The 21,461-nt window shown below is 41.8% G+C and overlaps 1 protein-coding gene across 16 annotated transcripts in view; it reads left to right on the forward strand.

Moving 5' to 3' along the window:
* RYR2 (ryanodine receptor 2) overlaps window positions 1-21,461 on the forward strand; it is an 847,904-nt gene that overhangs the window by 802,951 nt on the left and 23,492 nt on the right. For 15 of the 16 annotated variants that reach the window (XM_025213656.1, XM_025213760.1, XM_025213763.1 and 12 more), the window contains 3 exons: window positions 9,863-9,923; window positions 11,256-11,402; window positions 16,037-16,171. In XM_025213656.1, coding sequence (XP_025069441.1) covers window positions 9,863-9,923; window positions 11,256-11,402; window positions 16,037-16,171 — 343 coding nt within the window. Of the gene's footprint in view, window positions 1-9,862; window positions 9,924-11,255; window positions 11,403-16,036; window positions 16,172-21,461 lie in introns of those variants that run through there. The other variant, XR_003095960.1, reaches the window with a different exon arrangement.

Below are 21,461 nucleotides of genomic sequence, written 5' to 3' on the forward strand. Positions count from 1 at the left end.
ACTATCATAGCACTGATGGATCCTTACTTACAGGGTAAGGTTCCATTGTACTAAGCATTGTGCAGACACAGAACAACAGACGGGTCCTGTTCCAAAGAGATTTTGGTCTAAGACAAGAGGGAACTGATTGATACAGACAAGGAAACACTAAGAAGCAATGACACAATGTTGATCAGCCTGATAGGCAGTAGCTATTGTATATGAACAACCCTACTGTTGTTAAGGCTTGTGTGGACATCACAGAAAAGAAGAGTTGTTAGGAGAGATTTAATTGTGAATAATGAAATAGCTTTGAGAAAGTGATGGAAAGCTCTTCATAGTTATTAGGAAAGGCATGGAGGAAAACACACAGGTACATATTTGAAAATCTAGCAGTTGGGGAGTAGATGCTGACATCATGGACTGATCAGAGGTGGGACTCAATCTCTTTCTACTGAATGAAAGTTAGAAATGGGTCAGGCTGTGAAGGTTTAAGAGTAAAGACAGCCAGTTTGTGCCTGATGTAACAGTGGATGGATGTATAGAAAAAGATGATGTGCTAAAAGTAATGGACTAGGAAAATCAATTTTAGCAGCAGCTTTCTGGATGGACATCAGTAGGACAAAATTGCATTTGTCAAGGCTAGAGAAAAGAACATTGAGACATGACATACTGAGACCATGGATCACTGTTTTAGCTGTGAGGTTATTAGTCAAGTTTGTCTTAAGTCAGACAGGTGGCAGGGTAACACCGTAGAGCAGGGACGGGCAATTATTTTGGGCAGAGGGCCACTTACTGAGTTCTGGCAAGCCATCAAGGGCCGCATGACAGGCAGCTGAGGGAAGATTAATATTAATTTTCTAAATTTTTTAAGGGCCCCATGGGCCAGATAGAATAACGTGGCAGGCCGTATCCAGCCTCCGGGCTACATTTTGCCCACCCCTGCCTTAGAGACTAATTGGTTCATAGAGGCATGAGTTAATGAATCAATAATGCATGTGATGCAAAAGAAAAGAGGAGAAAGTGAAATAGATAATAAGGAAACAGTAGAGTAATTTAATATATGTGAATTTTTCTTCTGTTGAACCTTTGCAGAGTAACTAGGGACTGTGGCACCCATCTACCTGCAGCCATGGGATCCTTCCATAGTCACTAGTGTTCAGTATTATAAGACAAACATAATAATGAACTAGCAAAATAAACTAGTAAGAACACATTTAGCAATATAAGTGAAAATGGAAGATTAAAGGGGGAGGGGAGATATCACCATAAATCAAAATATTTGCCACTCTTAGTAAGATTTAGTAAAGCAATTTTGGTGGGGTTTTATCTCATTTTACTTCCTGACAATGTAGCTGAGTGATATGTGAATGAGAAGCCATTCTATATTGTTTTTCCTAACCCTTTAAATTTATTTTATAGCAGGACTCTTTTCTATAATATATTATGAAGAGTTGATCACCTGAATTTAAATGGGGGATTCCTCAGTCTTTTGTTATAAATACAGCTGAGAATAAACCTGGAAGCTTGTTATATAAAGGCTGCAGATTTTTTCTCTCCGGTGTAATTTCTGTGTTATATAAATATCATCATCATAATCCTAATCAGGCAGTAAATGTCACATGCTGACCATGTTCTGAGTCACCAGGGAGATAGCTCAGTTGAAACCTCAGGCTTCAGTCTCTGCAATGATGTTGTTTGCCCTGGATGGAATAAATGAATCTTAATCACTGTTGACTCAGAAACAATTACTGACAGAATCATCATACCTCTAGTAATCTGTGGTCCAGTCTCATTTTTTAACCTTTGCAACCTTGCCTCCAAAAATTCATTGTACCGATGTCCAACCTGTTTACAGTTCATACAAAATAAAAAAGTCAGGTAGAATTCTCTTAAAAATAGAGTTTACAGTTAGTTTCTGGTCATTTAAACTTCTCATTTTTTTTCTATAGAGAGCATTATGTTTTTCTCAATCACAGGATGCAGTTTCTTACTACATGAGTCATTCCAGGAAAATGAGCAAAGGGAATGGTGTAGCAGGGCACTATTTGTTGAGAATAAGAGTATGTGGGAGTAGATGCCTTTGGGCACCTATCCATGAGAAGTGAGGCTGCTTCAATGTTCTGTAATTACAGTGCATCAGAGCAGGCTCAATTAATCAAGTCTGCTGGAGCATGGTAATTACTGCACACCAACAGACTGTAGCATCGTGTGTATCAGCATCCCCACATTTAAAAATGGTAGGGGGAGCACTTTAACTAAAACTTGTTGAACGAGCTTTAGTTAAAAGCAACCCTGCTGCCACTTTTAAGCATGGGGATGCTGATACAGGAGACACTAAAGGCACTTTAGTTAGAGCTCACAGAGCCACTCTAACTTAAGCATCCTCTACCCCCCTGGAACATGTGTATAAATGCCTATAGAATATAGACACACAGAAATAATATAATAAGAGTAATAGACGCATAGAAAATGAGTGTTGTGATGATATGTGATTTGTTTTGTTGACTAGGCCAGGGATCAGCAACCTATGGCACACAGGCCAGATCCAAGCTATGGAACCATTGGATGAAGCCCATGGATTTGGGGTTCCAGTGGCTTTCAGTAGCAGGGGCTTCAACTGTAGTCACTCTCCCCATGCTACCACAGGGACAAGCAATAGTAGCAGCAACAGGGTCAAGGTGCCTGGCCACATGTCTTTGACTATAATCACTCTGGCCCATAGCAAGAAAAGGTTGCCTAACGCTGGTGTAGACCATTTTTAAAGATCAGTGTTGTTTAGAAGAAAAGGAATAGAGCTGCAATAGGTTACAAACTCCTTTGAGCAGAGATGGTTGGCCTGTTTGGCTGTATAAATAATACTATATTTTTTTGCATACCACACACTAAATAAGACCTTTGTTTTTGGGGAAGGCATAATTAAGAAAAAAAAAAATCTTTTTTCCAGAGGTGCAGCTGGAAAGAGCAACGACAGTCTAATCTTCACTCTGCTTCCTGACTAACCCTAGCTTCTCCTTAAGGGTGGTCTACATGAATAGATCTGCAATTCTGAAAGAACTAAAAGAGTTTCCAAGGAGGTGAAATAGGAGAAGGGAGACAAAGAACAACTAGCAGGTAGTAAAATCACCCAAAGAAAGGTTAGCTTGATTAGTGGAACATCAAGACCATTAAAAAGGAGATATGATTGTTAATTCCCACAGAATGAAGAACAGTGGACCATTAAATTAATTAACTTGCTCAGCTTCCTGCATAGAAATACCACTACTGCTTCCAGGGGGAGCAGAACTCAAAGTGGTGTGCTTCTATTTGGGGCAGAAAATCACCTTCTCTGCTTAAGAAATGCACCCCAAATTTGGGAAGCTTTTGGGGGGAGGGGGAAGTCATGCATAGTATGTGGATAAATGTGGCAATTTAATATAATTCCTGCAGGAGCTCAAATAATTTGATGGCAAAGCATTCTTTAAGTGGTTACTGTTTAAAAAAAGCAAGCAAATGTCTAAAAAGTTAAAGGAAAGATACACAGACTATAAACAAGATGCCATGGTGATGCAGATACACATCTTGTCTGTTCAACAAATTCCATGATCCCTTTTACCAAAAAAGAAAAAAGTGTATTTATAGAAGGAAAAAAATGTAGCCTCAAGTCTTGGGATATTTTTACAGAATTGATGGAGAGAACAGGTCTGTTTGAGTAAGAAATATGGGGGAACTTCAGGAGGAGGGAGGAGAGAAAAAAGTGTGGAAAATATCATGTACAGATACTCTCCACCTAGCCAATTGAAGAAAGGTGGTAGGGGGAGGGCAGGTGAAGGAAGGCCAGCAACAAGGTATTATATAACAAGGGAATAAGTTCTTCAGAGAATTATCCAGTCATTTTTATTGCCAATAAAATGCTAACCAGAAAATTCTATGGAAATAGTTTTTAGCAAAATACTGATGGACATAAATATCTGAATATATTTTTCTTCTTTTGGGTGTCTGTTTTTAAAATATTTCACTTATTGTGTTAACGGGGTCATTACTGCTAAAACCACAGTAGCAGCCAAGGTTGGCTAGGAGTTCTACATACACAGAAGACACAGTTCTTGCCCTGTGTCTTAAAAAGATAAAGAATGAAAAAAAGGTCAAAAGAAGAAACACAACTGTCACATAACTGCTCAACAGGTATCCGAGCTCGGCTACCTGTTGAGCAGTGACATGACAGTTTTGTTTCTTCCTTTTTTCCTTTATTTTTTTTCTGGAGATTGCCCCCTTGTGATGGTGGAGAGGCTTGCGTGTTCCAATGATCCTGAGAGCAATGTCATCGGGAGCTTTATGCTCCTGGTAGGGTTACCCATGGTGGCAAGGTTGAGGGGGAGGTTTCCTGATTAAAAGCGATCCAAGAAAACCTCAATGGCAGACCAGGTGGAAGAAAAGTGTAACTCTCTTTTCAGCAGCTGTGAAGGTGGATGAAGGCTGCAGCACATAAAGGGTCTCCAATTGTCTTGGATTCCATGCCATTGGACTTAGATCCCTATCTGTCAAGGACCATGCGTTTGTTGGCGTGCAACAACATCCTCATGCTAAAAGAAGTCATGCATAGGCATCTTCCTTATAGAAACTATACATCTCCTCTGCACAACAGGAAAGTCCTATGGCAATTGGTGAATAGTGACGGGGACTGGACTATGAGATCTGGAAGTTCCTAGTCATGGACTGGCACGTACGTGATGGGTGCTTGCTTCAGTCGTCTTGTTCGAGGACAGAGGCAGTAAGAGCAGTTCAGCAGTTGCACCCACGTTTGAGCAGTCCTATTTAGGATCCACTCTGCTCACCCCACATGGGGAGGGGGCTAGAAATGCCCCAACCATAGTCTGTTTCAATCAGTTCCTGGCTGGATCACCTCTATGCAGTCACAAAGAAGCAAAAATGATTTTCAGAACCTGGAATGTATGAACCTTAATGGACTATGCAAATAGTGATTGCCCCAAGTGAAGGACAGCAATCGTCTCTAGTAAACTGAGGAAGTTCAGCATTGATATTGCTGCCCTATCTGAAACTTGATGTGCTGGAGAAGGACATCTGAAAGAAGCAGGTGGAGGGTACACCTTTTTCTGGAGAGGGAGAACAGAAGATTCAGGGGCACATGGAGTTGGTTTTGCCATCAGAAATGAACTTGTGAACTGACTCTCAGAACTCCCAATTGACATTCATGGACACCTCATAACTCTCCATCTAAAACTCGCTAAAAACCAACAGCGACAATTGTGAGAGCATATGCCCCAACTCTCAATGCCAATGAGATCATGAAGGAGAACTTCTGCTCAGAACTTGACACCATCCTCTCAAATATCCCAACGGAAGATAAGATCATCCTTGGAGATTTTAGTGTCAGAGTGGGAAGAGACTCAAAACTTTGGAATTGTACTATTGGAAAAGAAGGTAGTGGGAATTCAAATTCTAGTAGGGTCCTTCTCCTGATGAAATGCACAAAACATGGACTTGTCATCACAAATACCCTGTTCCATCAAAGGAACAAGTTCAAGATGTCCTGGAAACACCCTAGATCGAAACACTGGCATTTGATTGACTACATAATTGTTTGGGCTCGCGATTGCCAGGATGTCCTGATTTACAAGAGCCATGACTAGCGCTGATGACTGTTGGACTGACCACCGCCTCATCTGTTCCTGCATGTCCATTAGGATTGCTCCTAAATAAAGAATGCAAAGGAAGCGGATGAGGCACAAGTTAAACATTGAGTACATGAAGGACCCATTCAAGCAGAAAGAATTCCAGCAACTCCTGAATGAGACGCTATCAACAGAGCACCCAGAAGGAGTTGAGGAGCACTGGGCAGGACTCAAGATAGCGGTTCTCTCACCCTGTGAAAATATCATATGATACAAGACCAGAAAGCATCAAGACTGGTTTGACAAAAATGAAACTGAAGTTCAAGGTCTCATCAACAGGAAATGAGAAGCTTTCTGTGCCTAGCAGAATGACATCAGTTCTGCCATCAAGAAAAATGCACACCAACAAGCAAAAGCAGAGGTGCAGAGGAGAATACAAGAACTGAAGCGTGAGTGGTGGATTCAGAAATCAAAAGAAATCAAACATTTTGCTGTCATCCGTGACACTCGTGGCTTCTTCAATGCTACCAAAGCTGCCTCTGGCCCTGGCACTCAAGGCCTTAATCCTCTAAAATCAAAGGATGGAACAACATTCCTAAAAGACAGTGAATCCATCAATGCTCTCTGAAAAGAACATTTCTAGGACCTTCTGAATCATGATTCAACTGTCAATCAAGATAAGATCAACAACTTTCTGCAAAAAGCAATTAGAGAAGACCTCAGTTTGCCACCTACCCTGGTACAGGTCGGGAGTGGAAAATGAAGAATAACAAAGCAACTGGTGTTAACGGAATACCCATGGAGGTTTTCAAAGGAGGAGCTTACGTGGCAGCTTCATGTCCTCATCCTTAAAATCTGGAACAAGGATAGAAATCCCAGCTGACTTAAGGGATGTCATGATTGTTACTATCTTCAAGAAGGGGGACAGAGCTGATTGCAGAAACTACTGAGGCATCTCATTGGCCACTGCTGGGAAAGTCATTGCCTGTATCCTCGCTAACCACCTTCTCCCAAATGCGGAAATCCTTCCAGAATCTCAAAATAGCTTCAGACCATCTCGAGGAACTGTGGACATGATCTTTACAGCATTTCAAATCTAGAAGTGTCATGAGCAAAATGGATCTGTCTGTTTGGTCTTCATTGACCTCTCTAAAGCCTTCAATTCTGTAAACCATGAAGCCCTATGGAAAATCTTGTCCAAAATTGACTACCCAAACAAGTTCATCAGTGTTCTGAGCCTTCTCCACAACAACATGTCAGCCAGGGTTCTCAGTAACAGGAGTCAAATAGAGCCATTTGAGGTGAAAACTGGAGTGAAGTAAGGTTGCATCATCCCTCCAACTTGGTTTTCCATCTTCATCTCCACCATAATGCACCTTGTTTACAGAAAGCTCCCACCTGAAATTGAAATTGTGTATAGGATGGACTGAAGAATCTTCAACCTCAAACAGACTTGAATCCAAAATGAAGATCACGACAACATCCATAATGGAGCTCCAGTATGCGGATGACAATACTGTCTTTGCTCAATGTGAATAGGACCTCCAAACCATTTGTAATGTATTCTCGGAAGTCTACGAGCGTCTTGGCCTAACTCTAAACATCAAGAAAACGCAAGTCCTTTACCAACCTGCTTCAAATGGAGAAACAAACCCCGCCTCCATTCAAATCAATGGAGAATTGCTGGAGAATGTGGATCACTTCACCTATCTTGGAAGCCATCTTTCAGCAAAGGCAGACATTGACCCAGAAGTACAACACCACTTGAAATGTGCAAGCGCAGCCTTTGGACGTCTGAGTAAGAGAGTCTTCTTAAATCATGACATCCTTGCTGAAATGAAACTCGTGGTTTATCAAGCCATTGTCATTCCAACTCTGCTGTATGGGTTGGAAACTTGGACTACATACAGAAGACATCTCAAGAGCTTGGAAAAGTACCACCAATGGTGCCTTCACAAGGTCCTTTGGATTAGCTGGAAAGATAGATGCACAAACATCAGCATCTTGGCTGAAGCAAATTCCAACAGCACTGAGGCCATGGTCATCCAAAACTAACTTCGTTGGACAGATCATGTTGTTTTTATGCCTGACTCCTGCCTTCCAAAGAGAATCTTTTTCTCACAGCTGAAAGAAGGTCAGCAAAGTAGAGGAGGGCAAAAAAAGCACTTCAAAGACACCCTGAAGGCAAACATTAAGAGGTGTAACATTGACATCAACACTTGGGAGACCCTAGCTCAGGACCGACCAAAATAGAAGAAGACTTTTTGGGAAGGATGTCAACACTTTGAAACAGGTTGTTGACAGGTAGAAGAGGAAAAGAGGAACAGGTGAAAAATACATCAGAACATCCAACGTGGCAACACGGTGCCCATCCCTCCTGAAAACATCTGTCCTCACTGCAACAAGACATGTGGATCTAGAATTGGGCTATGGAGCCACCTGAGGACTCACTATTAAGATCCTTGGAAGACTTTCTTACTTCTTCACGAATGATCACCCATCATCATCAGCTGAGCTCGAGAGTACGCTAAGCAGGACCTCTCCCCCAACTCTTCTGCCACGTCTTAATGTTATCAAAATCTTTAAGGAAGGGTTCAGTGGTGTAACAATGTGTCCCCACTAGGGGTACTTGCAGTCTGAATGCGGCTGACCTTGGGGCTCTGCCTCCCCTACATCCTGTCCACATGCTAACTGATGGTGTCAATACATTATGATCTCTTGCAGTACCTTCGGCTTTTCAGATCCACTCTGCTGCCTTTATGGCCACTCATCTTGCCGCCACTCCCTGGGTACTATGCTTGGAGCTGGTCCTGGCTAAAGAGACCCCCAGGACACTGGCCCTCCATTATGGAGGGACTAGCTATAAATTGCTTAGATGACCCCTTTTGACTTTTCTATTCTATATCTTTCTCTCCTTGAGTGGGTTGAGCCCTTGAGCGGGGCTGAGCCTGAATCCCCATGCCAGTCTGCTGGGGCTTTCCTGCTCTTCTCCCATAGGCCCCTGCCACTTGAGTGCCCCACTGTCTCAGCATCTTGAGGCACCCTCTGCCCCAGCCTCTTGCCTAGTGGCAGCTGCCTGCCCCCTCTCTTCGGCATTGCTAGTGCCTTTTAAATTTTCCCTGGTGGTGCCGGTGGCTGACATCATTGGCCATGCACTGCCTAGTGTGATTGACAGCGTACCCAAAAATTGGCACAGCAGTGACATGATTTGCCTTGGTCCCAGCTCTCCCTGCCTTCCAGGTAAGTATTCCCTCTCTCCCTGGACTTTCTGCCCAGTCCCCTCAGGGTTGGGCAAGGTTACCAGGATTCCTGCCCATTGTGCACAGTCTCCACCATCACAAAAACTAAACAAATAGATGAACAGTAGAGGAAAGGAATACAGCCTACATGTACAGGTTAGATTCTGACTACCCTTCACTTGAGTGTGCACTTTTGAAGAAAGGTGGTAAGGAACTGCCTATGATTTTGTGCAGCCTAAAACTGGCCAGACAGAACCATAAACCTTGTGCTCAGAGGAATTTAGAGATTGTTGCATCATTACTCCTTCTTATGGCACCAGATGCTCAGTGAGGTAATGGCAGGGGGGGGCGGGGGGGGAAGAGTGGGGGCGGCTGGAGAGATACTGGAAAAGCTACTCATGTATTAATTTGTACTGATAGGAAGAAAGAGATGGCCTCATAGAGGGTTTACAGATGGCACCCATAAGGAGGTGTGTAGAATTTTTTGTACTTAGGGAGCCCCAGGAGGCACACTGTAATTCTCAGATTTTTCTTTGTTGCTTCCCTGGCTTCAGTAGGGCCTCATAATGTGCCCAAAGGGCACAATTTAGTCCACAGTAATTGGGGATTATTTGTTTTCCTTGTTAAATGTGCTGAATTATTTCTCTTCAGTGAAAGAGCCCTCCCATTCTCTTTCTTTCACTAGTTCCCACCTTCATTTTTATAGCCTTATGCCATTTTCATTTTCAAGAATACACATTCCTGATTTCAGTCTGATAAGGCCCCATGAGGTTTGTTTGCTAAATATTTTCCTGCTCATGTTTCAGATGGAGCATCCTACAATAACAGCATAAATTACAAGCATGCTCTGATATTGTTTTATCTATAGTAAAATAGGTCAACTGCAGTATATACAGAATAATGATTTTGCTGTAGATCAATTACTTTATCATTTCTTCATTGTATTTTGTCTGTCTGTCTCTCTCCCCCTTTCCTCCCTCCCATCCCTTCAACTCTATTTGTCTGTCTATAAACATACACTTTTTTTTCCAGGCTAAATTCCATTGACGTGAAGTATCAGATGTGGAAATTGGGAGTTGTTTTCACTGACAATGTAAGTTACTTTCAGTATTTGAACTATAAAGCAGCAAGCAGTCTTCTAATCATGAAGAGTTTGTAAAAAATGAATGAGAGTTTATGACTTTTTATACTATTGGTAACCTGCAATTTACTACTCTAAGTCTGACTACCCTATTTTAATTTTTATCTGTGAATTCTTTTAAATTACATAGAAACTATTATAGAAGCTCTCTTTACTTCAATTAATTTCAATTCATTCTTTTGGGGTCATTCTCTGGGTTGCTTTGTTGTGCCCTTCAGCTGTGCACAGAAAATTTCAACAATCAGTTTTGGGAAAACAAGAAAAGAATATATGTACTGCAATACATTGGTGTTTATATTAACTTGAATCATGTTTAAAGTAACATTCCTATATTTGAAGCTTGGAACAATTGAAAATGAGCATAGCTGATGTAAAGCTGATTTTATTGCACATGAGCATAGATGATCATATTTGTTATACCAATGTAACTGGAAGTAGGATTTGGCACAGGATGGAGTTTTTGCTTGATTTCAGACTAACATGGACATGCACAAGTGGGGACCCGATCTATGATCATGCTACTTAAAATTAAGCTGTGTGATTGTAGATTGGGTCCCAGGAACATCTGCATATAACCTAAATCAGAGACGTATAGCATAAGGTTTTGTGAGCTTGGGCTCATGAAAGCTTATGCTATCTATTTCTAATTTAGTTTGTCTGTATGCTGCAAAACTACCATGCGTTTTGCTTGATTTCAGACTACCCCTCAGTTGTTAGAAACCCAGTATGCTTTCTTTAAAAACAGAGATGCAAACATAAGAGCTGAGAAGGAAATACTTTTCCAAACCTTTGAAAAATCTGAAAATATCAAAAAGTTCCAGTTCTGAATCACATCAAAGGGCACACAATATCAATGTTTTGTGATTTTTTTAGTGTATAGCTCACTACTCAACTGTTATATTTCAAGCCAACAATCTCAAAATGTTTTATTTAATATTTTAAATAAGTTTGTTTAAATGTTGAAAAGAAGGGTTTCAGTAGTTTAAAAACTAATTTTATATGTTTTAAATGAAAAAAAAAAAACATTAAAATGAATCTTTTCCTGTCGACCATTTCATCTTTGTTGAAACATTATTATTTCATCCATATTCTAACAAAAATGTCCTTTCATTAATGCCCAACAAGCTTTTAGCAAACATAACTGTATTACACAGCTGTAAACCCAATAGAGTGGCATTAAAATATCTTTCTTTGGCTTTGTAAGAAAACAAAGGCTGGACATAAAGACTATGGATTTCATTTCCCATTTAGATAATGTAATTCTCTTTGCTTATTTTCCTCTAGTCTTTCCTTTATCTAGCCTGGTACATGACCATGTCAGTCCTAGGCCATTACAACAATTTTTTCTTTGCTGCTCATCTCCTTGATATTGCAATGGGATTCAAGACACTACGAACTATCCTTTCATCAGTGACCCACAATGGCAAACAGGTATCAAGCTTCATCTCTTTCTTTCTTTCTTTTTTGTTTGTTAAAGGAGTGCATAGCTAGTTTCCACCAATGCTTGAATTCAGACTGACTAGTAAAATCAGTTGTCTATATGTGACAGTAGATATATACTCTAATTATGAAGTTAGACTTATGTCAGTAGAGGAACTGGTCTCTAGGATATGAAATCATAGTCATTATCATGACTTCCTGGTCATTGATTTCAGTCTTCTGCTGTTTCAGGCAACCATGCCAGATAATCCTGTTAATAAAATAATCAGGATCCATCTTAAAAGTAATTAGCTTTTTACCATGTCCCCTCTCCCCTGCTCTGAATGGCAGGTTGTTTCAGAACTGTACTTCCCTACTGGTAAGAAACTTGACTTCCAGTCTATTAATATTGGAGTTGTTTCAGATAGATACTGGAGAAAGACAGAAAGTAGGGCAGGGTGGCACCTTAAAGATTAACTGGTTCAGAGAGGCATGAGTTTTCACTGGCAATCACCTACTTAGATGCAACAAGTCCAAAGTATGTGGTGGGAAGGCCCAAGTACTTCTTCAGAAACATTGAAAAGAGATTAATCAGATATTTTATCTAGAGGTTTCATCTACATGTTCATTAATGCGCTTTGGGTAATGCACATTAAATTTAGTACCTCCATTGTGAGGTACTAGAAAAAGGCGCATTAGCCACATTAGCCTATTTTAATGCACATTAGTGAAAGCACACTTTTTTGTGACACTAATACACATTAAAATAGGCTAATGTGTATTAAAGTGCATGTGTAGATGTGTTTAGAAAAAGGGATTATCAAACTGTTCTCCATGGAGCTGAGACCTGACCTAAAGTTTTTGAGAGTGAAGTAAGGTAGTTTCAAGGATGTTGAATGCACCTGGGGAGAAGGAATCCACAGCATACATACAAGCTGAGGAACTCCCCCTTTGTGAGCACAGAGGCGGAAAGGGATCCTGGAGTCATTATTGACTCCAAGATGAACATGAGCTGCCAATGCCAGACCGCAGCCAGCAAAGCCAATTACACCTTGTCATGCATCCAAAGATACGTCTCAAGCCGGTCCAGAGAGGTGATATTCCCCCTCTACACGACATTGGTCCAGCCTCAACTGGAGTACTGTGTCCAGTTCTGGGCACCGCACTTTAAGAGGATGTGGCCTGCCTTGAGAGGGTTCAGAGGAGGGCCACCCACTTGGTTGGAGGGCAAAAAGGCAGGCCCTATGAGGAGAGGCTGAGGGACCTGAACCTGTTCAGCCTCAGCAAGTGGAGGCTGAGGGGGGATTTGGTGGCTGCCTGCAAACTCATTAGGGGAGATCAGTAGCAAATAGGAAGAGCCCTATTCTCCCAAGCAGCACCTGGGGTGACTGGAAACAATGACCAGAAGCTGCTAGAAAATAGGTTCAGGTTAGAGATTAGGAGGCATTATTTCACTGTCAGGGTAGCTAGGATCTGGAACCAACTTCCTAGGGAAGTAGTCCTTGCTCCTACCTTGGGTAAATTCAAAAAGAGGTTGGATGAACACGTGTCTGGGGTCATGTGATCCCAGTGTGTGCTCCAACCAGTGGCGGGGGGGTAGACTAGATGATCTATTCAGGTCCCTTCTGACCCCTAACTACTATGAAACTATGAGTGGACCATGAGAAGATCTCTCTTTTTATGGAACGGTCCACAGAATAAGAAGGTCGACTTACCTGGGAAATGGCAAGTAAAGAATAACTGCTCCTTATTGTTGTCTTAAACTTTTTGGATTAGGAAGCTCGCTTGGTGGGTAAAACGATCTTTTTGTGTGGATAATATAGAATGATATGGAGCTTATATGTAGTAGCTTCTCTGTATTCAGGCCTGCAAAGAAATATGTGGAGAACATGTTTAGAGGGCAAAATTTAATGAGGAAATGTCCATTCCAAATCTCAAGTATTTGTCATGCAGTAGTTGCCCTTTTATGGGTCTACATTCCATGCGCTGTAGGTTTCATATAACTCTGAGCAGCTACTGTAATTTTGAGTTAAATTTGTTTAAAGCAACTGTTAAAACAAGTATGTGAATAAATTCTCATAGCTTCTGCAGTGACTTCTGGGAGCTGAACTCTGTCTCTGACAGATGATTATACAACAGAAGCAACTCCAAAAGGACAAGCTGATTTACTGCAGTATTGTTACAAGGGCTTAGAGCAATTGAGTGGGTTTTTTATGTAATTAACTAAATTTGGCTTACACAGCAGACTAGGAATCTCAAACAGCAATACAAATGAACCCTCTGCAACATGTGCCATTAAAAATATAGTGTAAGCAAAAATATACCTTGGCCTATGGTGGGGAGATAATCCATGAGTTACTAGTATGTTACAGGTACTAGAGAACCCAGGTATTATAAAAACACTGAAGCCTTAGTGCATTAGTGCTGTATTCTAAAAAGATATAGGTTGTTCATACTGCTGCTACAATGTCACCATACAGTTACTTCTTTTTTTTAAATGCATGTGATAAGTCATACTCATAGATGTGGCATGTAAAATAGGAAATTGTATGTAAAAGACTGATACCACTTTCTATTATTTAATAAATTTATCATCTTAGCTGTTGTGTTTTGATAGAACAGGAAGTCAAATATAAATCTGGATCAGCCATATAAGTGAAAGGAGAATTTGGTCACCCTAGATTTGTGACCACCTGTTGTCAAAATTAGTACATGTAAAATTTAACCTATATTAAAATTGGTTTTATGTTTTTATAGTGATGCCTATAATATAGCCTTTACTATACTACAGAGTAATAGGGTTGGAGTGGTGTTATATTGATCCTTGAACACCTAAAAGTGCTAATATTGCACAGCACCCCACAGCACCATATAAAGGACCCTGTGACAGCCTAAGGCATTCTGTCTTCTTGATTGAGAATTGCTTATTTAGATGCACAGAGCTGAGTTACATTCAGAATACTTGGGCCAAGTTTTAGTCCCCAGGTCACAAATCTATAAATGGGTAGATATTCTTGGCCAGATAAATAGCTCTGGATTTAATCCCTTACAAGTAAAGAACATAACATTTGAGGGTATTATCAGTAATTAAGAACTTTGTAAGTCAGTTATGAAAGTAATGTGCTAATAGTTATTTTTCGAGATAATAGCTGTGGGCAGTTGAAAATATTTTCAATAAGGCTCAAGGCAATATTTTTTAGTGCTGTAGCAAATGAGAGCTGAGGGATAGCTCTTATCACCAGGGATCCTGGTTTTTTCCAATCAAAAAATCCGCGTTTTTCCATTATTAAAATGAAACACCACTATATATGTGTATGTATGTGTGTATGTGTATGTAGGGGTGTGTGTGTATATGTGTGTGTATATATATAATATATATATATATATATATATATTATATATAGTGGTGTTTCATTTTAATCATGGGAAAATGTGTATTTGAGGTTGGTTTTTAAATTGGAAAATTTTGAATGTTTTTTTCTCAGAGAAAACTAAGATCCCTGCTTATCACATAACCATCTAAGAGGTTATACTATTATGCTAAAATAAATATGTAGTTTTTCCTAAGATTCTTAAGATGTAAGTGGAATAGTGTTGCTACTAAAATGTCATGAGGCTGAGTAAAAACCTTTTTGTTGCCACTTTCCTATGCAATTGCAAAGGCCCACCCAATTTTGCAAGTTAAGTCTTCATAATTGTCCTTCTGATGTGTAGTTTTAATACTTTCAAATATTAGCTCTAATTTACATAATGGTCAAGGAATACTACTTAAATGTACCTATTCATTAAATGTAAAGAATGCTTAAAGCCTTGATTCCAGAGCAAAGTTAATTTGCCTTCCATTTCAAAACATTACATTCATGAGGTACTTTATTTTATTAACATTTCAAACACAAAAGCAAAGATGTTGTAAACATTGAATATTTAATAACGGTGAGTGCATCTACATGTGCAATTAGTGTGATTCAGTAAACTCTGGCACAGTTTGTGGGTGGCAGAAAGGCTAGCTGAGACAAAAGGGTGTTAGAGTGCATAATTAGCTGGAAGATAGCCCCTGAATTTTAGCACCTTTTTGCCCCAGCCAGCCCCTGTCATGGTCTACACATGTATAATTGCACATAAGTACTCTATCATAAAATAGTACTGTGCCCAACAGTACTATCCTATGGCAGATTTAATTAATCCATGCCCTAATATCAGTGTACATGTAGACTGTGACACTTTACTGTGGAGCTAATTAGTTTCCTCCACAGTAAAGTGCACATGTAGAGGCACCCAGTTGCACTGAAATGAATTGGTAAGCTATCCTGAATTTTACATAGGGAATAAGACTATCTGTCTTTACTGTATGTCATATATGAATTAGCATCGTTGCTTATTTATAATATTTTCCTAGTGCCTCAATCTTAAACCATTTTAACATTAATGAGCTAATTGAAATGCTCTAACCTTGCATAAAATGCAGTGACATTGCATTAAACTAAAGCATCCGTTTATTTTTGAAATGCCAAGGGTGATGGAGAATAAGACAATTTGGTTTTAGCCAGTAAATAGTTTATTGTTTCTCTCTTTTTATTATAACAAAGGAAATGGTACGTCTTGCTTTCACAGTGTTAACGTATCTGTTGTACAATTTTATCTTCTAGCTTGTCTTAACAGTGGGATTATTGGCAGTAGTAGTATACTTGTACACAGTAGTAGCATTCAATTTTTTCCGTAAATTCTACAACAAGAGTGAAGATGGAGATATGCCAGATATGAAATGTGATGATATGCTAACAGTAAGTTTCAATCTGTTTTTTCCTGTATTTCATGCTATTGTTGTTGTTATTATTTCATGCTCCCTTTCACACAATTGTATCTCAGTTTGCCTATAGCCAAAGGAATAGCTGATGACCACAAGAAGATGAGTGAAAAGTAAAGGGAAAAAGACTGTAACATAACCTTCTGGGACTTAAATTTGTTCTGCAGGTATTAAAGAATGAGAGGAAAGAAATAGGACAATATTCTTTGCTGTGGGTTTTTTGAACAAACAAAAATCAGAAAGCTGTTTCACTGCACAGGGCTTTCTCAAAAGTGGATATAAATGCTTCTAAATCCTAGAGGTTATGAGGTCATTAAGAGAGTTGTCTAGTTATGGTAAAATATAATCAAGTTTTTCAAAAGTACAAAACTAACATTAGGCTCTTATTTTTCTTTTTCTCTCTTTTTTATGTATCTGTTTGAGTTTTAAAAATGGTGAAAATCCAGGAGTTGCACTGGCACCAGTTGGTTAATTAACTCCTTTCTGTGGTATCATTGCCCTTGGAAGCCATTCAGCCTTCTTTAAAATTATTTTAAAATTGTTATTAACAGTCATTTTTTTCCCATGAACAAATCCTAACAGTGTTAAAGACTTTGTAATTGAATAGAAATAATTGTTATTTTAAAGATCCTTAACTTCTTCAATAACTAATAATTTAGAATGTTCATTTTTTAATGTCCTACTCAAGAGTTTTGGTGATGGGGCCATCAGAGAAAAAAAGAACAAAGCTTTGAAAAGCAATAGATATGATCTGAATGTATGGCAAGAGACAAAAAATAATCCTCAAATTGCAGGTTTGAGTAATGCATAATGATGGTTTGTGTTATGTATAAGATGAAAAGCATACTTCCTTGTATGACTTTTCAGAACAAAATAGCAAGCAGCTCCTAATGTGAAGAAGAGGGAAAAGAGACGCTTGGATACAAAGGAAAGATTGTGTTCCCATAGAAGTGAATGGAAAAACTTCTATTGAATTCTATGGAACCAACATTTGGCTCATGAACACAAGTGTTAGAAGTAATCACAGCACAGTAACAAGCACTGGGTACATGGAAGAAAGGGTGGGTTGGGGCTGGTAGTGTGTGTCCATCAACTTTTGAAATCCATCAGCATTCTGAGAGAGACAAAGAGGAGGGAGAGCACATGGGAGGAATTGCTGTACTTTCTTAGAGACAGTGTTGATAACCCCCATAAAGATTGCTTCTCCAATACCTACAGAGCTATTTATCTGTATGACTACATCTGGCTGCTTCTGTTGTGGTGGGTTCCTTGCATCTTTCTTCTCTTTCATTGTCTACGTAAGTCTCAGATTCCTGTGCTAAAATGAAATAATGGTAAGATTATTACTGTTACCCTATGCTGCAGCTTTGGTTTTGGGTTCATCTTTCCTTATATTAGCACCAACTATTGATATCGATTTACATGCAGTTATTTCATTAAGAAGTGTGATGGAGCACCTTTGGTGCTCTGTCACTTTAAGGACTGGAGCAGGTAGCCAGCAGGTGTTTGCTTAGGGCAGCCATTTTAGAGCCCAGCTCTCAGGGTTGGGGCAGCAGTTGCTGCCAGCCAGCTAAGGAAAAGAATCATTTGGCTGAGCTACTGCTCCAGAAACATCTTGGAAGTAAGGGCTAGGGCTATGGGGAAGGAGGCGGCCCAGTGGGCCTGGGCATAACTTAAAACTGCCCCCTGCTAGGCAGGGAGGTCTGGTGGGACTGCCTGTGGTGGGGCAGTGCCATTCAAATGCCTGGGCTGCTAACTTCCCCAGGGAAAGGTGGGAAAGGGCACCTCAATAACCCTAGCTCCCCTCATCTGGTGGGTTACTGGTGGGAGCAGTGGGGCCAGGTACACCTACCAAGAGGCACCTGATCCCAGATGGGTGTAAGACCCAGGAGTGGGGGCCAGGTATGCTCAGAGAGGAGCACCTGAGCCTGTAGGGGTGTAAGGCCCCAGGCCTTAATGAGAGGGTGGATTTAGGTTTAGGTACACTCAGAGGGAAGCATCTAAGGCTGAGGTGGGTGTTTGACCCTGGGGCCCCAGAGTAGGGGTAGAGTGTTGGCCCAAGGAAGGGGCAGTATGGCCCAGTGATGGGCTAGGGGTGGAGTCAGCCCAGAGTTTGGTTAATCAAACAGTCACTGATTAGATAAGGGCCAAGGAAGGGACCCAACAGGCTGAGTCAGGGCTACTTGAGGAGTGTAAGGACAAGGCTGAAGGCCTATGGTAGCTGCTTAAGAGAGCAGGGCAGGGTGTGTGTGTGGTCCATGAACAGGCAGTATGCTAGAGGCCTCTGTGAGGGTGGGGTGGAGTGAGTGAGGCCAGAACAGGGCAGTATGTGAGAGGCCCTATGGAGGTCTGAATTTGACCCAGCTGCAAGCCGGAGCAGTATTGACATTCTGAATAACATCTGAGGCATGGGGCACATTATGGGGTGGTCTGAGCATGTACTTATTACCCTTGTACATCAGGGCGCTTTAAGGGCAGCCTCCCACCTAATTAACATCTGGATTGATTAACAACAAGGCATGTCAGATGAATTAGGCAGGCAGCTTGCCCAGAGACAGGAGGCAGACCAATACTGAGATCAGGCCTGGGAGTTTGCCCCTATCACAGAAGAAATAACCTCACATTCTCCAAATGCTTAGTGCCTTAGCTCCAAATTGTTTTCTTGGGTGCACTGGCATAATCCTGTTACAAACTATTTGAAATAATTTATTTTCAATAATCTTATTGCTGAATTATACCCATGTAGCTGTGAGCTGATCTGAACTTAGAGGAAGAAATGCCTGAGTCTGGCTGCAATTGGAGACTGGATGTGGGTGAACTAATTGAATACAGATGAGACAGAGGTGATGTTGGTGGGCAGACCACTTGACTTGGCGGGGGTTTCAGACACCTATCATTGATGGGATTCAGCCTTCCCTTGTCACTTTGGTTTGCAACCTTGGGGTGCTCCTGGATCCTCCTGGATCTTCAGTTGGCTGCAGTGGCTAGGAGTGCCTTTCACATCTCCAGTTGGTGAGAAGTCCATATCTCTTTCTTTCAGATTCAAATCTGTTCACTATCATCCATTCCTTCCTTCTGACAGGAGGTGGTTTGCCAAAAGCACGTAACTCTAATCCTTTAGCATCTGCACTGGCTTCTAATAGGTTTCTGGGAACAATTTAAGTGCTGGTTTTGACTTATAAGGCCCTAAACAGTCTAGGCCCTAAGGGACCCCTTTCTTCCTGATTTCCTGTCATGATCCCTAAAGTCAGCTGAGGACAACCTCCTGCAAGACTTTTGCCAAGCAGACTTTTATCAAGCAGACTTGGCATATTGAACAGATGTATATACGGTTTTACACTTGTTTCTACAGGCAAGAGCACACAAAAGAGCAATATGCCAAGTCTGCTTGTCAAAAACCCATGGGGGGAGCATCCACACATGCAAGCACATATGCTTGCAGCAACTTAAATAGAAGTGGTGCAAATTTGAGCTGGGACTTCTTGCCTCCATGCACGTGCCCAAACATACACTTCAGTGTGGGGCAAATTATGCCACATGGGGCAAAATAACCCTGCCTGGCTCCTCCCGGGTCTGTAGCCAGGGGGAGGTAGTGCCTGGAGCCAGCACCTGTGCTGGCCCCAGCAGTATAAAAACCTGCCCTGGACAGCAGCTCAGGGCTGCTTGCCAAATGACCCTCGAGTATGCCAGGCTGCAGCTCCTCCACCTCCAGAACCTCCACTTGAGGTTCTGGTTGAATTTCACACCCCACCTTTTTGTCTGTGGTCACCCACAAGTCCCAGGACCACCTGGTCAACCTCCTCTTGGCCCTGGCCAAGTGGGACCTGTACTTGACCAGGAAGGAGGCGCTGGCTGGGAAGGTGGCCGGAGACTGCAGAGCTGCTTTCCTCTCCCTTGTCTATACACGTTTCCAAGCAGAGCACCAGTGGGCGGCATCCACCAGCTCTTTGGGTGCCTTTGTGGACTGGTGGGTGTGGCCTGGGGGACTCTGCCCAGTGTCCCCCTCCAGCAAACTTCTTTTCACATTTTGAACCTATAAACCCCATGTCACTCCTACCCTTTTCTTCCTTAGTTGTCCCACAAAAAAAATAAATAAATAAAATTAGATGCATCTGTCAAACTTTGACCCCACACAGTAGTGGGGTCTATTAGGTAACTAGGTGGGCCCATGATCTCTGGAAGATACAAATAGACAGGAGCTTCTGAGGCCTGGGCAATTAGTATCTGGGGACTGCTGAAGCATTCTCCCAAAGTCACTTTTTAAAATATCCCCAAATCCATGCTCTTCCACAATTAGAATGAGAGAGAGAGAGATTGATCAGTTGGGCAATGTTTTATTGCTATATTTATAATGTTAAAGCAATTTGGAAGCCTACCAGTGTCTCTAGCATCATAATAAAATAAATCCTAAATAGCTATATGTTTTAATGTTTGCTTTTGGTTTCATTATCACATGGTGGGTGTGTAATGGGGGCATAGGCTTTGATGGAGGGAGATGGCAACAAGGGTTGGGGGGATGTTGGGTGGGTGTGGAGGGATGTGGGGGAATGCAGGTCAGTGTGCAAGTAGGTGTGGCGGGGGTACTGTGAGTGTAGGGGGATGCTTAGGAGAAGTGGGTCTCCTGCCCCCCACAGGGCACAGCCACCCCACACAGTACATGGACTGCCCTGCCTGCAGGGTCCCAGTCCCCCCAGGGGCTACACCCCCTCCCCCCAACCCTGCAGGGCTCAGAGCCTCAGGAGGCTTGAGATGAACAGGAGAACAAGCAGGAGGCTGGAGAGGAGCAGGGGAATGAGCAGGAGGCTGGTGATGAAACCCTGGAGATGAGCTGGAGACATTCCCCTGCTCATCTCCAGCCTCCTGCTTGTTCTCCTGCTCCTCTCCAGACTCCTGCTCATTCCCTTGCTCATCTCCAGCCTCAGGAGATGGATCAGAATCCATCCTGTCTTCCTCAGTAAGGACCAGAACTGCCACCTCCCTGCTAGGCCCCCATCAGGCCCCGAGGGAGGCACACCTGAGCCCAGGGTAAGTGAGGATCTAGTTAGGGAGCTGCTGGAGGGGCTAGACGTTTTTAAGTCAGCCGGTCCGGATGATCTCCACCCTAGAGTTCTAAAGGAACTGGCCGGGGTCATTGCGAGTCCCCTGGCGCAGCTTTATGAGCACTCGTGGTGCTCTGGAGAGGTGCCGGAGGACTGGAAGAGGGCCAACGTGGTTCCCATCTTCAAAAAGGGGAGGAAGGAGGACCCGGGAAACTATAGGCCAGTCAG

This window comes from Alligator sinensis, unplaced genomic scaffold (assembly GCF_000455745.1).
Source record: "Alligator sinensis unplaced genomic scaffold, ASM45574v1 scaffold93_2, whole genome shotgun sequence".
Lineage (NCBI taxonomy): Eukaryota > Metazoa > Chordata > Crocodylia > Alligatoridae > Alligator > Alligator sinensis.